The sequence below is a fragment of the Panthera onca genome, chromosome B4 (genome assembly GCF_046562875.1).
Source record: "Panthera onca isolate mPanOnc1 chromosome B4, mPanOnc1 haplotype 2, whole genome shotgun sequence".
Taxonomy (NCBI): domain Eukaryota; kingdom Metazoa; phylum Chordata; class Mammalia; order Carnivora; family Felidae; genus Panthera; species Panthera onca.
In genome coordinates, this window is record NC_138345.1 from 34,045,425 (window position 1) to 34,067,685 (window position 22,261).

The 22,261-nt window shown below is 42.0% G+C and overlaps 1 protein-coding gene across 21 annotated transcripts in view; it reads left to right on the plus strand.

The window, feature by feature from the left end:
* The window catches only part of MICAL3 (microtubule associated monooxygenase, calponin and LIM domain containing 3), a 229,793-nt gene that overhangs the window by 141,788 nt on the left and 65,744 nt on the right, over nt 1–22,261 (plus strand). For all 21 annotated transcript variants that reach the window (XR_009617551.3, XM_060658906.3, XM_060658918.3 and 18 more), the window contains 2 exons: nt 10,150–10,238; nt 11,002–11,089. Coding sequence is in view for 20 of the 21 variants with exons in the window: in XM_060658906.3 (XP_060514889.1) it covers nt 10,150–10,238; nt 11,002–11,089 (177 nt within the window). In the remaining variant the exon portion in view is untranslated. The remainder of the gene's footprint in view (nt 1–10,149; nt 10,239–11,001; nt 11,090–22,261) is intronic.

Below are 22,261 nucleotides of genomic sequence, written 5' to 3' on the forward strand. Positions count from 1 at the left end.
TTGGGTTTTTATGGAGGCTTCATTGTGTAGTCATGTTTGACCAAATCATTGGCCATTGTTTGATTCAGTCTCCAGCCCATCTCCCTTGAGGGGTTGAGAGGTATCCTGGAAGTCCAACCCTCAATCACATGGTTGGTCCTCCTGGCAACAGCCCCTGCCCTTGGGTGGGATCCAAAAGTCACATTAATTGTTACAGCCAAAGATACTTTTATCTCTGTCAACACTTGGGGAATTCCAAGGGTTTGGAGCTGAGTCAGAAACTGGATGAAGACTGAATATACATGAGAAATATATTTGGTTATCTGAATGACTAAATATATATGTCTTATAAATCACAGTATGGTATGTCCATTATATTGGTAGGTAATTTTTGACTGAGGAGATGGTAAGATGATATCACATAGGAGAGGGACACCACCATTAGGAAGTGGTCACTTTAGTCATCCAGGCTCTGCTAATAATGAATAAATAGGCAGCTCTGTCAGAAGTAGCAACAAAGCAGCCAAAGTACTGAACTGAGAAAAGCTAACTCTTACTATTATGGGGTAGCTGGTCCTTAACTTTAGTAAAAAGCACCACCCAGTGAGGGAAGAGTTAAGACAGTTGACTAAATAACAAAAGTATATTCTTAGGTATCAAATTTTCTATTCCACCATTCCTACACACCTGCTCTTTCTGTAACGCCTCTGATTTCTAAGGGTAGGGATTGGCAGATGGAGCCCATCCAGTGTCTTTTAACTGTCCTTGATGCTGGGGTTATTTTAGTTAGCCTTTTACTGAAGTCTGGCTAGAAAGAAGATCGCTCAGGGTCCAGCCAATTAATTGATTTACAAATATTTTTGCCCATAGATTGTTGTGTACTTGTCTTTGCCACATTCTCTTGAGGATACAGATGAAATGTAAAATGTTCCTCAAGGAGCTTACATTCTGGTGGGCATGATAAGACCAGGGCACATGGAGCAACAACAACAATGAAGAGTATATGATTAAGGGCTAACAGACGACATACAGATTTTAACTTTGTAGAAGTTTAGAGGAAGAAGAAATCAATGAAGCTCAGTAGCCTTTAGGAATGACTTAACTGACCTTAGGTGAGACTCTGAGAGAGAAGTATGAAATGGCCAAGTAGAGGAAGAGATGGCATACTAGGCAAGAGAACGACAGGAGCTCAGGTGGAGATGACTGTGACACTGGGCACGGACGAGGCTGGTTGGTGCTTTGTTGTTGACACTGGGGCGGGGAGGACAGTGGATCCAAACAAGCTCCCCAAATTCTAACCCAGATAAACTTTTCATCAGCTCAGCCCCATGACAAAAGACAAGTGAACTGGAGAAAAGAATGGAATTTTGGGGCTCCTGAAGTTTTAGCCTGTTGTTCATCCACATTACCATGTGACTCAGAAATCTAACTGAAGGCCCTTAGATAAGAAAAAGACAGGAAAGTCATAGCTCATTTATAGGAGGAAAGAAATAACCCCCGCACTATGCTGGGCTCTTTAACATGTACCGTGTCATTCTGCCTTCACAACAACCCTATACAGAACTAGTTTTATTATTGCAGTTTTATATACATCAGGAAAGTGAATTCAGAGAAGTTGTAAATGCTTGTTCAAGTTCACACAACTAATAAGTACTGGTTTGCACTAAATGACCTCTGGGATCCCTTCCAGGTTGGCCTCCTGGGATTAGTGACTCTGGGCCCATGTCAGCTCCACACAGGTAAACTGAGAATCTTACACTTTAGAGAAACATCCACCTTTTTTTACCCTTGTCCCTAATTAGTCTTCCCTTCAGCTCTTTTAAAAGGATGCAGTTTACCCTAAAACTAAGATCTTCTTTCTCTTCCCAAATACTCGCTTATTTTCAACTGCTGCCAACTCTGAAGACAAGGACTCTAAATCAGACAGTACATCAGGTCATTCCCTGTCGTCTCAAGGAGAGAAAACACCCTACTGGCTAAGGTGTTTTGTGAAGGGCCTCCATTGGTAGCAACAAGCCTAAAATAGTCCACTGCTCTCCGTCTCTGCGAGTACCACCCTGACCACACTCTGCATCTTCCACCTGGACTACTGATCTCCCTGCCTCCACCATTGCCCCCTATAGTCTGCTTCCACAAAGCAACCGAGGAATCTTAAAAGATGTAAATCAGATTTTTGCAACCTCCTGATTTGTACTCTTATGGTCCGCTATAGTACAAATAGAATCTGCTGGGGCTGAGAGCTTGGCATGTCTACCCCAGCCTGCATTTCCTGTCCCTAGCTCACTATACTCCTGCCACACTGATCTCTTTCCATTTCATAAACATGATTAGGCCACTGCTTACCTTAGCAGTTGGCACTGTCTCCTCTCCTGGAATACACTTCCCCCTAATCTTTACAGGGTGGGCTTTTTGTCATTCACTTCTTCACTCACGTATTCTCCCCTCAGAGGGGCATTTTTCAGACCTCCTGATCTCTAGTACTCATCACTGCTTGGTACTTATTCACATATCATCTGCTCCATCCGAGTAGAGACTAGTCTGTCTTCTTGACTGGAACATTCTCAGTGTTTAGATTTGTACCTGTCCTATAATGGCACTCAGTAAGTTATTGAATGAATAAATGCATGGCCCCATTTTGGCTTAAGCTTGTCCTTTAGCCATCTGTTTCCTCCAATTTCTTTTTCTAGTCTTTCCCATAGTTAATTATCAAGATTTCATTTATTTAGATCATCTAAAATCAGTGGCTTGACTGAATCAACCATAATTTGTGGGTAGTTTATAACAGCGTGGTTGTATTCACTAATTGAGACAGGCATCATAGTGTAGTGACTAAAGGTATAGGTCTTGGAGTCAAGCTTACTAGTAGGTTCAAGTCCTCTGTGAGATTTACTGAGTAGGGGACACTTTGGGCAGGTTGCTTAACGCTTCTGTGCCTCAACTAGAAAAAAGTGGGTAATAATATCTACCTTATTGAGTTCTGAGGATTAAATGAATTGATAGACGTTATAATACATATTTGGCATGTGGTAAATGTTACATAAAAATTAGCTCTTTTTGGGGCGCCTGGGTGGCTCAGTCGGTTAAGCGTCCGACTTCAGCTCAGGTCACAATCTCACGGTCCATGAGTTCGAGCCCCGCATCAGGCTCTGTGCTGACTGCTCAGAGCCTGGAGCCTGTTTCAGATTCTGTGTCTCCCTCTCTCTCTGACCCTCCCCCGTTCATGCTCTGTCTCTGCCTCAAAAATAAATAAATGTTAAAAAAAAAATTTTTTTTTAAATAAAAAAAAAAATTAGCTCTTTTTGAGACTAAATGTCCATCAACTGACAAATGGATAAAGAAGATGTGGTTTATATTTACAATGGAATACTACTTGGCAATGAGAGAATGAAATCTGGCCATTTGCAGCAATGTGGAGGGAACTGGAGGGTATTATGCTAAGTGAAATAAGTCAGGCAGAGAAAGACAGATACCATATGTTTTCACTCGTATGTGGATCTTTACAAACTTAACAGAAGACCATGGGAGAGGGAAAGGGGAAGAAAAAAGTTACAGAGAGGGAGGGAGGCAAACCATAAGAGAGACTCTTAAGGACTGAGAACAAACTGAGGGTTGACGGGGGGTGGGGAAGAAGGTAAAGTGGGTGATGGGCATGGAGGAGGGCACTTGTTGGGATGAGCACTGGGTGTTGTATGGAAACAAATTTGACAATAAATTGTATTTAAAAATAATAAAATAATAATTAGCTCTTTTTGTTATTAATCTAAGAAGCAAAAAGTACCACCAAGTTGAATGTGGGAAGAGTTTGAGGCAGGAGACATTAATTGAGCACCTATAACACATAATGTGGTCTCTCATTTACTTATCTCACCCTATGAGTAGTATCTTCATATTCTACATAAAGAAACATGTTTCAAAATGCTAAATAGTTTACATGCCTATTGAGTCGTTGAGACAGTATTTAAACTGAGATCTGACTTCAGAGCTCATATTCCTTCTATCACATTGTACTGCATTTATAGAGAAAACAAGTTTCTGGAATTTTCTTGATAATTACCTTTTGGTTAGGCTTGTGGGACTTGTTTTGAAACCTAAGCCTCTTTTCTTTATTAAAATAGAATACCGTAGCAGAATTCAATGAGGATTCCCTGGAGGTTAGCCTATTGAGCTGTTTTTTAAAATCTAGGATTCTACTTTGTAGAAAAAAGCAAACTAATGCAGGGGAAAAAATACAAGAAAGGAGTGAAAGTAACTATAACTGTAGTTTTCTTTTTTTTTCTTTTTTTTTTTTTTTAACATTTATTTATTTTTGAGACAGAGACAGAATGTGAGCTGAGAAGGGGCAGAGAGAGAGGGAGACACGGAATCCAAAGCAAGCTCCAGGCTCCTAGCTGTCGGCACAGAGCCCCACGCAGGGCTCAAACTCAGGAGCTGCGAGATCATGACCTGAGGCAAAGTTGGACTCTTAACCGACTGAGCCACCCAGGCACCCCTATAACTGTAGTTTTCTGATACTGTAATAAAATAAGACTTGGTAACAAGTAATAGAAACTCAAGTCAGATTAAAGTTGAAGCATTAGATTTATATCTTCTTTCTAGATAGCAGTCTCAGAGAAGGGCTGCCCTTCCTCACTATCCCTGAGAATCCCCAAGAATGGCTCTGGTTAGCCTGACTTAGCCACATGCTATATCCTGGAGTGGGCTAGAAGGAAAGGGGATATTATGATTGGCCTATATAGGTCATATATTTATTTTTGTGGTGGATAATTTTAGGCCTCATGGTTGATAGCCCATCAAAATCACGTGGAGGAGGGAAGTGTTCCATAAAGAAGATTAAAATACAGAACAGACAAAAAAGTAGTATACGATCCAAGGACTAATAGTTTTGTCTTTTCCTAATTACATTTTCTCTCTTAGCCAAAATTCACAAAAGTGAAATGGTTTATTACAGATTGTCCAAGCTGAAAAAAACAACCCATGATTCATCTCCCTTCATAGAGAAAAAAGCAGTGAGATTGTTGGTCCTTTGGCTATCAGTGTTCCTGACAATAGATGTAGTGTTTCTGAGTTCTGGTTAAGTGCCAAAAGGTAGTGGGAAATTCTGTTTCAGAAAACATATTATGTGTATGAATATTATTTGACTTATAAAAGTCCATAAACTATGTTTTTCTAAAAGATTTCGTGTTGGGAAGCAGGGTACAGGTAAAAGAACAGAGAAATCAGTTACTTTGAAGGAAAAGAAGAAAGATGTAATCAGAGCACCAAGTAAAGGGGAAAAAAGAAGGAAGTCCATCTCATTTTTATTTCCTTTGACTTTTAGGTCCTCCCCTTTTTTTCTTAGCTTTATTGAGATATAATTGACGCATAACATTATATAAGTTTAAGGTGTACAGTGTGTTGATTTATACTTTTATAAATTGTAAAATGATTACCATCATAGTGTTAGGTACCTCCTTCATCCTATCACATAGTTACTAATTTTTTGTGTGGTACGAACTTTTAAGGTCCATTCTCTTAGCAGCATTCAAGCATATAATACAGCATGGTTAGCTATAATCGCCATGCTGTACATTAGATTCCCCAAGCTTGTTAATCTTGTAACTGAAAGTTTGTACTCTTTGACCAGTATCTCCTCATGTTCCCCACCCCCTAACCGCTGGTAACCACCATTGTGCTATCTCCGGAGTTTGTCTTTTTTTAGATTCCACATATAAGTGAGATTATACAGTTTTTGTCTTTCACTATCTGACTTACTTCACTTAGCAAAGTGCTAAGGTCCATCTAAGTTATTACAAATGGCAGGATTTCCTTCTTTCTCATAGCTGACTAATACTGTCTTGTGTATATATACCACATCTTTTTTATCCATTCATTCATTGGCAGACATTTAAGGTTGTTTCCATATCTTGGCTATTGTGAGTAATGCTGCAGTGAACATGGAAGTGCAGAAACTGTACAAGATCCTGATTTTCCGTTTCTTTGAATATATACCCAGGAGTGGAATTTTGGGACCATATGGCAGTTCTATTTTTAATTTATTGAGGGACAGCCACACTGTTTTCCAAAGTAGCTGCACCAATTTACATTCCCACCAGAAATTCATTAGGGTTCCTTTTTCCTCGTACCCTTACCAACACTTAATTCTTCTCTTTTTGATGGTAGCATTATAACTGGTGTGAGGGGATATCCTGTGGTTTTGATTTGCATTTCCCTAATGACTAGTAATATTGAGCACCTTTTCATCTACCTGCTGTCCATTTGCATATCTTTTTTGGAAAACTGTCTCTTCAGTTCTTCTGCCCATTTTTTAATCAGGTTGTTAGCTTTTTTGCTGTTGAGTTGTATGAGTTCTTTATATATTTGGATATTAACCCCTTGTCAGATACATGATTTGCAAATATTTTCCCCATTCTGTAGGGAGAAGTAATGCTTTTTCATTTTGTTGATTGTTTCTCTTACTGTGCAGGCACTTTTGACTTTGATGTCATCTCACTTCTGTAGTTTTTGCTTCCGTTGCTTGTGCTTTTGCTGTCATACCTAGGAAATCACTGCCAAGACCACTGTCAAGGAGTTTTTCCCCTGTTTTCATATAGGAGTTTTGTGGTTTGAGGCCTTACACTTAAGTTTTTAATCCATTGCAAGTTCATTTTTGTGAGTGGTATAAGACGGGTCAATTTCATTCTTCTGCATGTGGTTATCCAGTTTTCCCATCACTGTTGGGAAGAGCTGTCCTTTCCCCATCAAGTATGCTTGGCTCCCTTCTCAAATATTAGTTGTCTGTATATGTGGTGTTTATTTCTGGGTTCTTGATTCTGTTCCATTGGTCTGTGTCTGTTTTTATGCCAGTACCATATACTATGTTGATTACTGTAGCTTTGTGATATAGTTTGAAATCAAGAAGTATGATGCCTCTGGCTTTGTTCTTCTTTCCCGGGATTGCTTTAGCTATTCAGTGTCTCTTGTGGCTCCATTCAAATTATAGGGTTTTTTTTTTTTTCTATCTCTGTGAAAAATGCCATTGGAATTGTGATAGAAATTGCATTGGATCAATGCAATTGATCAATGGTTTGGGTAATATGGACATTTTAACAATATTAATTCATTAATATCTTTCCCTTTGTGTCTTTTTTTATTGTCTTTTATTTATCTATTTATTTATTTAGAGAACAAGAGCAAGAGCAGGGGAGGGGCAGAGAGAGGAAGACAGAGAGAATCTGAAGCAGGCTCTGTGCTGTCAGTGCGTAGCCTAACACAATGCTCAAACTCACGAACCATGAGATCATGACCTGAGCTGGAACCAAGAGTCGGACGCTTGACTGAGCCACTCAGGCTCCCCTTGTTTGTGTCTTCTTAAATTTCTTTTATCAAAGTCTTGTAGTTTTCAGTGTATTGGTCTTTCACTTCCTTAATTAGATTTATTCCTAAGTATTTTGTTGTTTTTGATGCTGGTGTGAATGGGATTGTTTTCTTTACTTTTTCAGATGTTTTGTTGTTAATGTATAGAAACAGTTGCTTTCAGGGTGCCTTCGTGGCCCATTGAGTTAAGCATCTGTCTCTTGATTTCAGCTCAGGTCATGATCTCACAGGTTGTGAGATCGAACCCTGTGTCAGGCTCTGTGCAGACAGTGTGGAGCCTGCTTAGGATTCTCTCCCTCCCTCTCTATCTGCCCGTCCCCTGCTCACTCTCTTTCTCTCTCCCTCTCTCTCTCAAAATAAGTAAATAAACTTTAAAAAAAAGAAACAATTACTTTCTGTGTATTGTTGATTTTGTATCTTGCAATTTTACTTAATTTGTTGATTAGCTCTGGCAGTGGAATCTAGTCTAGGATTTTCTATATGTAAGATCACCATCTGCAAACAAAGACACTTTTATTTCTTCCTTTCTTATTTGGATGCCTTTTATTTCTTCCTCTTACCTGATTACTCTGGCTAGGACTAGTACTTTCTTGAATAGGAGTGGTGAGAGTGGGCATCCTTGTGTTCCTCATCTTAGAGAAAAAGTTTTCAACCTTTTACCTTTGAAATGATATTGACTATGGTTTTGTTGTATATGATGTTTCTTGTATTGAGGTATGTTCCTTCTATACCCAATTTGTTGATGTTTTTATTATGAAAGGGTGTTATATTTTGTCAAATGCTTTTTCTGCATCTATTGAGATCATATGATTTTTATCTTTCACTTTGTTAGTGTGGTGTATCACATTTATTGATTTGTGTATGTTGAACCATCCTTGCATCCCAGGGATAAATCCCACTTTGTTGTTTTGTTGAATTGGGTTTGCAAATATTGTGTTGAGAATTTTGCATTTGTATTCATCAGGGTTATTGGTCTGTAATTTCTTGTAGTATACTTATCTGGCTTTGGTATCAGAGTAATGCTAGCCTCATAAAATAATTTGGGGGGTATTTCCTCCTGTTTAGATTTTTGGAAGAGTTTGAGGATTGCTGTTAATTCTTCTATAAATATTGGGCGGGGGGGGGGGGGGGGGGGCGCCTGCCTGGATGGCTCAGTCAGTTGAGCGTCCGACTTGGGCTCAGGTCGTGATCTCATGGTTAGTGGGTTTGAGCCCCGTGGCAGGCTTTGTGCTGATAGCTCAGAGCCTGGAGCCTGCTTGGGATTCTGTGTCTCCTTCTGTCTCTGCCCCTCCTGACTCAGGTGCACGCACACATGCTCACTCTCTCTCTCCTCTCTCTCAAAAATTAACATTTAAAAAAATGTTTTAATAAATAATTAAAATAAATAAATGTTTAGTGGAATTCACTATCTGCTCCTGGACTTTTCTGGGGACGGTTTTGATTACTGATTCAGTCTCCTTGCTCAGTATTGGTCTATTTAGATTTTCTCTTTCTTCCTGATTCAGTCTTGGTATGATATATATTTTTCGGACTTTGTTCATTTCTTCTAGGTTATCCAGCTTTTTGGTGTATAATTATACATAGTAGCTTCTCATGATCCTATTTCTATGGTATCAGTTGTAATGTCTCCTCTTTCATTTCTGATTTTTTTTTTTTGAGTCTTCTGTTTTTCTGAATTAGTATAGTAAAGTATAGTATAGTATAGTATAGTATAGTATAGTATAGTGTAGTGTAGTGTAGTGTAGTATAGTATAGTATAGTATAGTATAGTATAGTATAGTATAGTATAGTAAAGGTTTGTCCATTTGGTTTATTGTTTCAAAAAGCTGGCCCTTAGTTTTCATTACTCTTTTTTATTGTTTTTCTGGTTAGGTTCTCTTATGTTAACTTTGAGAGCAGAAAAGTTTGTTTTGTCAGAGGAGTACCCTTTGCAAATGAAAAGGATAAGTGGGATTACTCCTGTTTCAACAGTTTCTATAGTATGGTCTGTCCTTTAATTTTCAAAAGCCTTGGCTCTTTTAAAGTGGGAGTAAGGGAAGGTTTAAAAAAAAAAATGACCTTTTGTGACTGACTCCCACTACCGGTGTCATGGGAAAAGCCACGATCTGTTTTTCAAATTTTGGGCCACACCTGCAAAAGAAAACGTTTAGGACCCAGTAAACACCTATAAACACAACTAAAAGCTGTAAGGACTAATACTTAACTCTAAGTATGCCACTGTGCACTTTAATGCATTCTGTTGTGCTTCATTCTATTCATAGTCCATTGCAGGATTGTTTGGTTTCATTTTGTATTGGTTTTTAATGCTGATCCCACCCACTAAGGGGTCATAAGGCTGGCTTGTGGATAGTTGTGGGAGAGGGGAGCAGCAGAGGGGGTCCTGTTAAAGCCAGTGCTCAATGCCGCCCCACCCCCTGCAGTCTTCACGCCTCCACCCTGCGCTTATGTTCATTCTGGTTTCCCCAGAAATGTTACTCCCAGCTTTCCATGTGACCACATCTTTGTTCTACACACACTGCCACTTTGTTTGCTGGCCCTGCCATGCAGGCTTCACGTCTTTGCTCTGGGCGCTGATTGGGTGATGGCTCAATGGCCTTCACATATCCAAAAGAAACCCCCTCCCCCTTCGGGCAAAAGGGAGAGGAGGGCTGAAATCAAAGTTTATAGGGAGGGCTTGGCCTCCTTGGACAAGAACCCTGGGCAGTGGTGACAGCACCCTGTGGCTAGAGGAGAGAGATAGGAGTGTGCTAAGACGAGGGAGTCAAGTTCAGAATTAAGAGTCTTGCTCACTTCTTGTCTCCTGCCTCTTCTGCACAGGTAAATTCTACTGCAAACCACACTACTGTTATCGACTCTCCGGCTCCGCACAGAGGAAGAGACCGGCAGTGGCTCCTCTGTCTGGAAAGGTAATGGTAATCTATCTGTAAGTGGGAGAGAAGCAGCAGGCACATTTCTGCACAGTGACAGGTGAAGGTGTGGCCAGCAGGGCCTGCTGAAAGGCCACTAAATTGCCTTTCCTTTGGGTGGGAATGGCCTGAGAGATGGTCGCAGTCCATTTGGGAAGGAAACCAACTCTTCAAGTATAATCTAATGTTGCATTTCACTAAGGTAATGTTCCACACACCACCAGAGTTGGATTTGAGAGACTATATTAGACCCTCCCTCGGGCTCGCTCATATAAAAGACTTTTGTCATTGTAAATAAACATCTTTCTGAGAGACGGACACCCTGAAAAGGAACGTGGCTGTAAATAATCTGCACTTTCTTTATTTCTGTGAATTACTTTACTAAGTACCTTTTTTCCTTCTTTTTTTTTTTTTTTTTTAATGAGAGTAACTAGCTCCTCCACCTGTCTTTATCAAGATAAACCAGGTATTCCCTTTGCTACATGATATTACCTTGTCAGCATGCAGGCTAACACATCCTTGAGAGGTTTTTGTTGACTGCAGTGGGACTTGTGGGGAAAGGAAAGGTATTCCAAGGTAGACCCAGATTTTGACTCTTGGTGATTTCTACATGAAATATGTCCTGTTTTTTTTTCTTAATACTGTGAGACATACAGCCTGGATTGACAGGTGAGCGCAGTAAACCAGCCAGGCAGGGGTCACCGCCTCCTGAGATTTGAGTGCTTCAGTCAGTCACTCTTCTTTTTCTTGCGGACTTTCCTAGGAGGCCAGAGAACCCCTGCAGGATGGCCCCACTGTGGACACAAATGGACGGGCCAGCGCCATTGCCAGCCCTGCTGAGAGAACCCCAGGTAGCCTCACTTCCTTGTTTGGCTGGGTGGCGCGTCACTCTCTTGGCCTCTGTGACAAGGCCAAGGGGATGAGCCAGCACCTCCAAAGCAACATTTCTTCGATTGGGCATCAAGTGACCCAAAACCCTTTGGACTCCTTTTTCATGTGCCAGCTGCTTGCATTTGGAGTCCCCTTTCTCTATGGCCTGTCGGAGGTGCTGGTACAAATCAGAGGGGAGTTTCACTGGCAGACCGTGAGCCAGTAGGGGCACCATCTAGTAAGCGGGATCACCCAAGCTTCAGTAATGTCTATTCAGAATCTCAAAGTACTGTTGCTATAGCCCTGGGGCCTGCCCACACCGATCAGACACACTGGGGTGGTTGGTCTAGGCCCCATCCAGGTAAACAGGAATTCTGAATAGGCTGTTTTTATCACTGACCCGAGTGAGAATCTAGAGTCACAGGGCCTTCTTGTCTTGGACTCCTTTGACAGAGCATGGAATTGTAATAAGACCCCACGATCTGGATTTATGTTCACCCAAACTTGAAATTTTTGCATCCCACTCCCTATTTAGGTATCTAGATAAGCTGACATGGCTCTTCTATTTGACCTGTAACCCATTAAAGGACATGCCCTGTCCTGATCACTTTGGGGCATTTGAACTTCTAATGGAACCAAACCCTAATTTGTTCCATTTCAACTAATCATTTCCTTATGTCAGGAGGTGAATGACACTATCCCTACCTCTAAAAAACACATTTATTCTGGTTTTAGCTCATGGCTCGTGGACATTAGGTTTGTTGTAAGGAATTGTAGTTTAAAATTGTAGTTTAAAATTGACCCTTAAAATTGAGTCTCTTTGCTATATGTCAAGCCAGCCTGTGAGATGTGTACCACAAACTGTGGAGTGGTCCTGATGCCCTCATTACAGACCCAGACTAGACACAGCCCAGGGTCATTGTGTAGGTGAGAGAGGAAGTCAACAGGGCCATGTTTCTATATCTCACACTTTTTCTGTCTTTCACAGCAGATATATCTCAAGCAGCCATTTACAAACTCATGAAAATTACCATATAAAAACTAAAGATTATCAGCTAATGCTAGAAACTATGGAGAAGGAGTTGGTAGTGAAATTTCCAAATTGGAAAAGAGAAGGATTATCCACTCCACTTTCAAATGTGAGATTTTCAGAGTTGCTTCCTTCCCTGTGCTTAAGAACTGGAGAAAGGGAGAATATACCCAGAGAGGGCAGGGATTTGGAAGCCGAGACCCTGCAAACCCCAGCTGAGCTAGGTAAAATTCGGCCTCTCCTCCTATGTATGCCCTTATTATAATCCAGGGAAGCTTTTTAAGTGCCCTGCCAATTGGACCAACATTTTATAGGAATGTTTAAGCCACGAATGACTTTGGAACCTTCTATAGCCTTGAAACCCTTTATAATTTGTCTTTCCCCTGAAATGCTGGCAGCCTTTTGCAGTTGACACTCTCAGAGCACCAGAGGGAAGTGCTGGCAGAGAAAAATTACCAAAGGGATCTAGACAGAGAGGTCAGCTCTGAGCCCTAGAATATGCACTTGACCAAGTGAGAGCTCCACCTCATCAGTCTGGGCCTCGTCCAGCAGAGATGGACTTTCCAAGGAAGTTGGTTATTCAGTAAAACAGCTCAAGGAAATGAACTTGGTTTTGGGGTATCGAGTGGAGAACACTCTTCAAAAAGAAACACAATGAAGTTCAGGTCATTTCTGAACAAGCCAAGTTTGTTCACTTTCCCATGTGGTTCACTTTGCCATTCTTACTGTCTAGTGTGGAAGCATAATGGATCTCAGGTTTTTAGCAGTTCTAATGAATTAAAGCTTCCATAGAGAAGGAAAAGAATATTCTACAAAGCAAGGAGATGAGAGTTGGCAATGCGAAAAAAAAATCAAAGCCCTGAGGATGTCTCAGCCCCTGTGTTTCTTGATTCTGAACATGACTTACATGTTCTAGCACGAGGGGTTCAAGATGTGGCATCCCAAAGGAATCACCACCTGAGCTCCTAAAATGAATGAGGCAGGCACTGTCCCCCCACTTTAAGGTACTCTGTAGGGCAGTGGGAACACTAGAGCTTGGGGCTGATGCCCCTGGAGACTCGGGCTTTTGGAAGTTACAGCTCTGAGTCTGAACGTGCTCCAGAGCTCCAACACTTCCCCTAGGAGGTGTCTGATCTTTGCTAGCCTCTGTAGAAAAGGAACGGAATTATGGGTGGTAGTTTAGAGTTGGCATGAAGTAGATTTCTTTTTTTCCTTTGATAGGGATATCTTTCTTTAAATCTCAAACTAAAGCTTAACTAGAATTTCCTTTTGAAAAGCTTCAGAAAAACTCAGGTATTTCAGGGTTCCAGAATATGTGTCATGAATAACAGTCATTAACCCAGACCCATGGTACATCTCCTCTCCTGCACGCTAGACAAGAAAAGGCTATAAATGAATGAACTTGATTCCACTGTGTATAAATAAACCATCCTCCTAGATTCCCGTCTCCCAGGAAGCAGAGCTGAAAAAGCTATGACTGGCACTTGACCTGCTGTGCTTTTGCCCTGTGCCACCTCTGTATATGTGGCATTACCCTCTTTTCCCTTATGTTCTTTTCCCGTTATGCCAAAATTACTGCCGTTGCCAAAAAACCAAACCACTCACAAGTTAAGAGAACCTGCTTTCAGCCTGCTTTGCAGTGTTGTCTTTCTCTGGTAACCTAACCTGTAACTGCTGCTAATTTAGTGTTTGGAGGAGGACATTGTTTACAATGCTGTTGTTTATAATGTGCTTTTAATGTAGAAACCCTCTTTTCTGTTCCCCAAATCTGTAAATACTTTGTTTCTAAGCTTCTTACACTGAATAGATTAGTGGACCTGGCACAGATTTTCTTACCCTGGCCTCCTAGCACCTGCCCTGACTTTAAGAAAAAGTGGGACAACAACAGGTAGAGAAAGAAAAACCCTAAATGAGGTATCTTCCCCTTGAATACAAGACCCTCAACTGCAGGTTTTTTGGATCCTTTCTTTGTGAGAGGAATTCCCTTTACAGTTCATATAGCATATAGAAGACAATCAAAAATGAATCATAAAGGCTATGGGAATCATAAGGTAAGAGAAGAGCTTTTTTCTTCCAGTACAGGCCACAGAGATGGGATGGAAAAGATAGTGTTAATTTTAAAAGCTGCCTAGCAGATTGCAAGTGGCGGGTGCCTGCTCCCTGTCCCTAGACAACCCTTGCATGATCACCATTAGATTCCATAATTTGGATGCCACACGGGCCATTAGGAAATGCAGGCACTTCCCACACCGGCTAGAATAGCCATGCAGTATGAGGGATTCCATGCACTCCTGGGGTTCCTGCCTGTCAGGACAAAGTTAGGAAATCTCACTGCTTCCCAGGCTCCCTTCCCTTGTAGGCATTTCTGGGTAACTTCTTAGTAGAGCAAAGAGAATCTTACAGTCCAGCTGAACTCCCCAGCCCTCCCCCACAAGTCTTAGTTTGATGGTGATGTGTAAATATTTATACACATACACATGTATATTTATGTAGATTTAATTTCATATATACAAGTAGATAGTTATATATTGTGTCATAACTAATAATAATAATAATAATAATAATAATAATAATAATGAAGCTGTTTCTGAAGCTTCTTGTTCCTTGGTTCTGGAAATCAAGGGAGCCTTTTTACACTGGGGAACCATGCCACTGGCCTGGGTTAGAGTTAGGGTCAGGATTTACGGGAATAGAGCAACCAGCACACCTGTGGAGGTGGAGACTTTGGGGGGGGGTGGGGGGCGGCATGGATGTCTCAGAAAATGAGCAGCACACACTCCCAACCTCGGAAAGTTGATTTGGGAGCAGACTAGGAAAGCAGGGGTTCTGTTGCTTTCGAAATGCCACAGAAGACCAAACCCCCCACCTTACCTCTGTTTTGCTTCTAGGCTTGTGTATCAGTTACATTGGGTTAGTTATTGTAGCTTCCCTATTGTCTCGGTGTTTGGTGTCTTTCGGGCAGTGGACTGTTTTCAGTCCCTCCTAAAGGGGCCGCAGCATGGCCTTGAAGTCCTGATCAGTGAATTAAGGGGTTCCCTTTTTCCTGGGCCATTCGGCTTGGGGTGGAGGTGGGGGGATGGCAACAAGCCAGGTTCCCATGGCAGTGGTACAGAGATGCCAGAGCAAGGGAGGATGAACTGTGCCAAGGAATGCATCACCTGTCCGCTTCTGGCCTTCCCTAAAGCCTTTATTTTTGCCCTTGTTTTTAATCTGTGATGTGAGTTTTTGGTGTGTTTCTTTGTGAGTTTTTTAATTTCATTGTGTAACTTTGTTTTTGCCATTACTGTGAAACTAAGGTGTTGTGCTTTTAATTTTTTTTTAACAAATGTTACCATTCTTATTTAAGAGAATAAATTCCAAACAATCTTCAGGTTTCTGAGTTTTTCTTTTCCTTCCCTTTTTCCTGTTTGGAGGGTGGGAAAGGGATTAGCTTTTCAGGTCTCAGGAGTGGGCCTGAAAGCCATTGTGCCTCAGGACTATCAGTTCTGGGGTGGGATCAGGAGAGAGTGTAGATGTATTAAAATGGGGAAATGGGCTGTTTACACCTAAAATATAGATTGTCATTAACAGAAGGGCCTCTATTCACGGGGGATGTGGAAGACATTTTGTTCTGTAGCAGCTGCAGATAGAAAAGAGCGGAAAGACACCACCTGTGCCCCACATCCAGTCAGCCAGCATGAGGGACTTGAGGACTAGAGCAGATGGAGGGATAGAAACACACACTGAGCCCATGTCTGCCATGGAGACACAGAGCCAGGTGCCTGCCTTTCCTGTTCCTGACTCTAGCAGACTGCTATAGGGAACTGGGGTAGTTATGTTTCTCTCCTCGGCTTTGAGGCTTTTGCCTAAGGCACAGTGACCTCACTCCTGATGACTTTGAAGGTTCTTGTTCTGTTCTCCCCAGCTGATGTCTCTCTCTTTCTGTCTTTGCTGTGGCCTAGACACTAAGCTAGGATATCCAGTTCTGCTTGGCCACTCACTCTCAAGCCTGGAGAAATGAACCTGGGCCCTTCTCACACACACTGCTGTGACCGTAGCAGTGATGGCCTCTTATGCAGTGTTGGCATACTGACCACAGTGGCACAGCCCACCTTTGGTGCTAAATTGGGCCAAAAGAGGGCAGCTGGTGAGGGAGCACTCAGCACCAAGTCTGCTCCCACTGGGCTCTAGGGAATTGGGTGTCTGTTGTTAAAAAGGCCTTCCTGGCCTCCTCTACTCTGAAGCAGTCTGCTTAGGATCTAGAGTTCTTAGGTTTACCCACAGAGTAGAGAAGCACAGTGCTGGGTTCTCCTGGCATTCTAGATTACCAGACTACTCTGTCAGGGAGCCTAAAGTTCTGTCAGAACACCGTTGTTTGTAATCCTCAGAGCATGGCTGGTTCAGAATTTATCCCCACAGAGAGTTTGAGTGGCCTCTCTTGGCCTGCTCATTCCCACCCCCACCTCCAAGTCTATGATCTGTTGTTCCCCTTTCTTTGAAATGAGTCAGTCCCTATCCTGGTGCCTGAAAAAGGCTGGGAGAAAAAGAATTGGGATGTGAGGGATGCAATAAGCAACAATTAATAAATTGACTAAGAATCAGTAAGGATAAATATATGTATATAATTTTCAAATTTTTGACCTTTGCCTCTGTTGCATTTTCCATGCCCCAGTAATAAAGGGGAGAAGAGCCAACATTGTTCAGAACAGTGTCCTAAGGCATCTAACAAGAAGATGTTGACACCTGATGTGATTCCGTGCCACCCATTGTGAAGACCCTGAATAATTCCCTTTGGGTCTCGGTTTCTTTCTGAAACTTCTTGAAATCCATTCTCTTTTTTTCTCATAAATTCCCTGAAGATGTCCCTAATTTAGATACTCCCTATGAGGGATCCTCTGGTGTAGATGTGGAAGCAGTACAGGCAATGAAAATGGGCCACTCTATTTTCATACTGAAAAATAGGGGAAAATGATGCCATGTCAGACCCAGGTCCCACAAGTGTCCCCCTTGACGTACAAATAGAAGAAAAATGCCCATGTGGGGCTGTCTTAAATATAGCAGCCAGACAGAGATTTCAGGAAGAATCCTCCCTGAATCCCAGTCCCTTTCTCAAGGCTCCAAAACCTCATGGAGACTCCAAAACCAGTCCTTACCTTGAAACTCACACCCAGCCAAGCATCCAGCAAGTGCCAACAAGTAGATTAGTCATAATGAAATGAGAGGGAGGGAAGTCAAATTGGCACTCCCTGCCTAGGTTAGGCCATGGGGCTGTGTTCCTCTCTCTGTCTCGTCACTGCCCATAATTCTCGGCTGTGTGTGTTGGCTCCTGATAGCTCTTTCTTCACAATTGCTCCTTGTCTCTTCAACACTTACATTCTGGACGGGGTAGGCTTTTGCGCAGAAACACCTTCCACATGCCTGAGAAGAGAGGTGGGGCTCCAGCAGAAGTGACTCTCCTTCAATTACTTCCAGGTTTCACTAGCCACATGCACACTGTTTCCTTTTTTACTTCCTGTGGGTCAGCTTCCACGTAGCTTTGCGTAGTTTATGAACATTTTGAATTATTTCTGAGGCATTTTTATGGGCCTCCAGGAAGGACAATGGGCAAAAGGTTGAGTCACTGCCAGCGCCCAAACCCTAACTCAAGCTAACTAAACTCGACCTTGCCTTGCTTTGATGTTGTTCTTTTCCTCCCAACCTGTACGCACAAGTATAGTCCGAGAGCTCCCAAAATATGAAGAAGGCTCACACCCCTCACCGGGGCCCCTCATTGGCATAAAAGGGGGAGTTTTAGAACACATTTCAACAGAAAGGGAGTCCAGGGCCCCAGCTCTGCCTTGCTATAGAACAGAGTCTCCTGGGGCCATCCTAGGATAATCAGTAGAAAAATTTTTACAACTGAGTCAGAATTTCCATTGGCCTCGTATGTTTTCTTCACCTCTATTCTTTCTTACCTAGCTTGTTGTGATTGTACATTAATCATATGAAACTGTTCCAAATGTGCCTATTAAGTGATTGAATTCCTTATTCTGTATTTTTGTAAAATATCAGGATTATTTCCATTTTGTCACTGTTTCATAGGATAGCCTGATTTCTTTTAGGTCCTTGCCTGGGACTGTAGGCCTTTAGTAATTATTTCATAGTAAGTCACCTGTTACCAGAAGAACTTTACACCCAGGGCTATCTGTCTCTCTAAGCTTCAAAAGCTCCCTTCCCTGTACCCTGTGTCCTAGTATTACTGGGCCTCTACTAAAGCCAAGTCCCTGAAAAAGATGAACTCAGCTAAAAGGGTAAGGGCCCCAAGTTTAGTTACTAAAGACCGCCACTACCAGGCAAGTACATAAGGGCACCAGAAAACTCAGGACCTCAGTGAGTTTTGGTTTCCTCAGCAAACATAGGACAAAACCAGAGCGGTTTCACTGGCAAAGGCCTAAATAAATGTGTTTTCATTCAGTTCTCATGTTCTTTCAAGGTTGTAATAAAGCCAGGAATACTATGAAAGTACATTCTAGAGAGGGTAATCCTCTTAACATGTGGTAGCTGCCCAGAAAGCAAACCTGAAACTAAAAAGTATGACTAGGTAGACTCTAACTGGAACCTTAGGGAGAAGAGTTTGTCTCTAAAAGTTAACTCGTAAGGGGTTTCTTAGACTGAGCTCAACCCGATAACCAGTGAATAGCTGATATTGACTATAATAGGATTATAACAGCTTATTCATTCTTTTTTTTTTTAAGTTTATTTACTTATTTTGAGAGAGAGGGAGTGAGAGTGTGGGAGTACATGCACGCACAAGTGGTAGAGAGGGGCAGAGAGAGAATCCCAAGCAGGTTCCTCAGTGTCAGTGCAGGGCCTGGAGCCTGACATGGGATGTGGGGCTCGAACTCACGAACCGTGAGATCATGACCTGAGCCAAAATCAAGAGTCAGATGCTTAACCAACTGAGCCACCCAAGTGCCCCAACAGCTTATTTATTGTTTCTCTGTTTTTAGAACTAAGTCAGAGAGATACCAACTATAAAGTTTCCCTCCCACCATTTTACCAACAAAAGACTTACTTGAGTTAGTAGGTTCTTCTTTTAAAAGTAAATATTCTCTCCTAGAGTTACTCTAATGTGAATTACTCTAAACCAGCTACTTCCCTGTCTTTTAGCTGGTTCACCTTTCTTGGGGAATTAGCATTGGTACAAAAGCCTAGTAACATTGGGACACAGGGTGCAGGGAAGATGGCTCCAGGGCTATCCAAATCTCAGTGAAGGGCTTTGTAGAAGTAGGCAGCACTGGGCATCTGGGGTAACGGGGAGTTGATAGTATGTAGAAGTTAACAGCCAGAGTCTTAAAGGCTTTGCTCTATTGCTGATAGCTGGCAACCATCCTTCATGCTGCTGAAAATATTGCACCAGAGAGCTGTCTGTATTTATAATCAAGGGAGCCTTCTCTGCCAAAGTCTTTAACTCAAATAAAAATAAGAGATTAAAACTTGAAGCTAACTCCTATTGTTTCCCCCATGTGGTGAATACTGGTTAATTTACCATAGTCTATGTACTAACTCATAGAAAATAATTTAGGAAGACACATAGTAGTAATAATAACCGATAATAACCTAGCACTTATATGTACTAAGCATTGTCTAGGAGTTTTATGTATAGCATTCATGTGATCCTCACAGTAGCCTGTGAGGGAAGTATTATATTACAGATGAGGAAATAGGCACACAGAAGTCGAACAGACTTGGTCAAGGCCACATAAACAGTCGATACAGAGTCAGGATAGAATCCATGCAGAAGATCCAAGAGCATTGTTTACACACTATGCCATACAGCTTCCCTTCATGTTTTCTGTAACCTCACCTTGTCAGTACTTGGTAAAAGGGAAAAACACTATGTGTAGCTCCGCAAATAAGATTTTTGTAAACATGTGTGAATGTGCTATATAAATCAATGAGTGTGCATTTGGATTATTTCTGAGAGATATACATCCTCCAGTTTCCTGGGCAGTGATCCCAGGGCTAGGAGTATGCCTTTGGGAAGATACTATATTAAAGAGAGAAAGGTTTTATCACTGAGGTGTGAGGGGGGGAAAGCATCAAAAATTGAGGAAGAGAATAATAATCACTGAATTGACTGTAAATAATATGAAATGGACTCCTTCTTTGTTTTCTCCATGTCAGCTGTCTTTGCTCATTACAGATAAAATCAAGCCTAAGGTTTGTATTAGCACGAATAAGCCCAGAAAAGGCATATGTCCCTCCAAATGGGAACATACCTTGCTGACAACCTGGAGGAGACGGAATTATGTTTGGCGGGCGGGGAGGGCGGGGGATGTTTATTGTTGTTGTTCCCTGGACCCCAGTGAAACTGCTTCTAACTTATAAATCTTTGCTTATCCTCTGGCTCTACTATCTCATTTTATTATACTTCTTTAAAACGCTCCAGGATGGTTGAACTGACATTTTCATTCTTACTGCTTTTACAAAACTATCATTCACAGTCCTCATAGGAAATTACCTGCCCTGGCCCTGGGTAGAGTTTGGGTATGAGGGAAGAGAGAGATGATTCTATGCCTCTTTTGTACCGACAGTTTGAATAGAGTCACCTGTGATGTCAGAGAAACATGGATGTTCTTACCTGCACAAGTTTGGGCTACTTTGGACTCAACTCACATGTCAAATGACTGACTTTTAAATCTTTGGACTAAATATACATATCATTCCGGGTGAACAATTTTGGTTTTGCCCTGTTGGTTAAAATTTGGTGCAGGCACAGAACTGATTTCAAGAAGTGTCCTGAACACATTTGGACACAGCTTTGGAAAGGCATGACAGGATAGGGAGCTCCTAGAGCTCACAGATAAGATGTTTTTGGAAAGTGGAAAAAGAGAAAGAAGATACGTTTTGCCACATTGTGTCTTCAAGCCTAGTTTTCTCCCTGGGTTTACTGAGAGGTCCTGCCATAATGTGTCTGTCACAGACTATTCTAGCTAAAAGTGAGTGAAAGGAGAAGTCTCCTTTAATTCCTACTTTGGCCTAATCGTGGGGCTCGCACGTAAGATAAGTGTGGACAGTATGGGGGTATGGGTAAGTTGTCCTTGAGTGGCATTGCTGAGGGTGAGCAAGGTCATCTTTTGTAAGTGGAGGTGTACCATAGGGTGATGAAAGTCCCTGTGTCTCATGCAACGACTTGTACATCTGCTCAGTGTGTGCATGAGAACTAGCTCCTCACTCAGCAATCTGAACATCTTCCCTAGATTTCCTCTCTGTGGGCAGCAAGCCAAGAGCTGTCTGTTCAGCGTGGCAGTTTTCAGTTGGCCATTCATATATTGCATTTCCGTTGGTCAAGATGTCTTACCTTGGCAGCAGAGATGAAGATTCATGAGCTCACTACTCTTTGTTCTTAATGCACCCAGTCCAGTCAAGCCACAGTCAGAATATTTGGTGGACTGGTGGCCTGTTGGTGGGAGATTAGAAATAGTTTGATATAAATTCTAGGCCAGTGCTTCTCCAGCTCATCACTGTTGACATTTTGGGCTGGATAACTCTTTGTTGTGGAGACTGTCCTGTGCATTGTAGGATATTTGGCAATATCCCTGGCCTCTACCCATTAGACGTCAGTACACCCCCCTCCCCAGACTATGACAACCAGAACTGTCTCCAGCTATTGCCAAATCATACCTGAGGGAAAAAGTCAGAAATGGCATGACATTGATATGCAGTTAACCTCAATTTTATTGTTCCCAGTAGGAGATCAGGAAAGAGTGTGAGAATAATGAAGGTGATACAGGACCATGTTGGAGCCTTACAGGAGTATCTCTAAGTTTTTCTGCCTCGCCCTGTGAAAATTATGAACACCTACATTCCAAAATATGTATACTTATGTACATGCCGGTACCCCACTAACATTGCATTTGCTATTGGGCATTTACAAAACATTTTAGAAGGCAGGGTAAAAAATAAATTAAGAATGAAGGTCTAGGGGTGCCTGGGTGGCTCAGTCAGTTAAGCGTCTGACTTCAACTCAGGTCATGATCTCACGGTACGTGAGTTCAAGCCTCGCGTCAGGCTCTGCACTGACAGCTCAGAGCCTGGAGCCTGCTTCGGATTCTGTGTCTCCCTCTCTCTCTGCCCCTCCCCTGCTCACACTCTGCTTCTC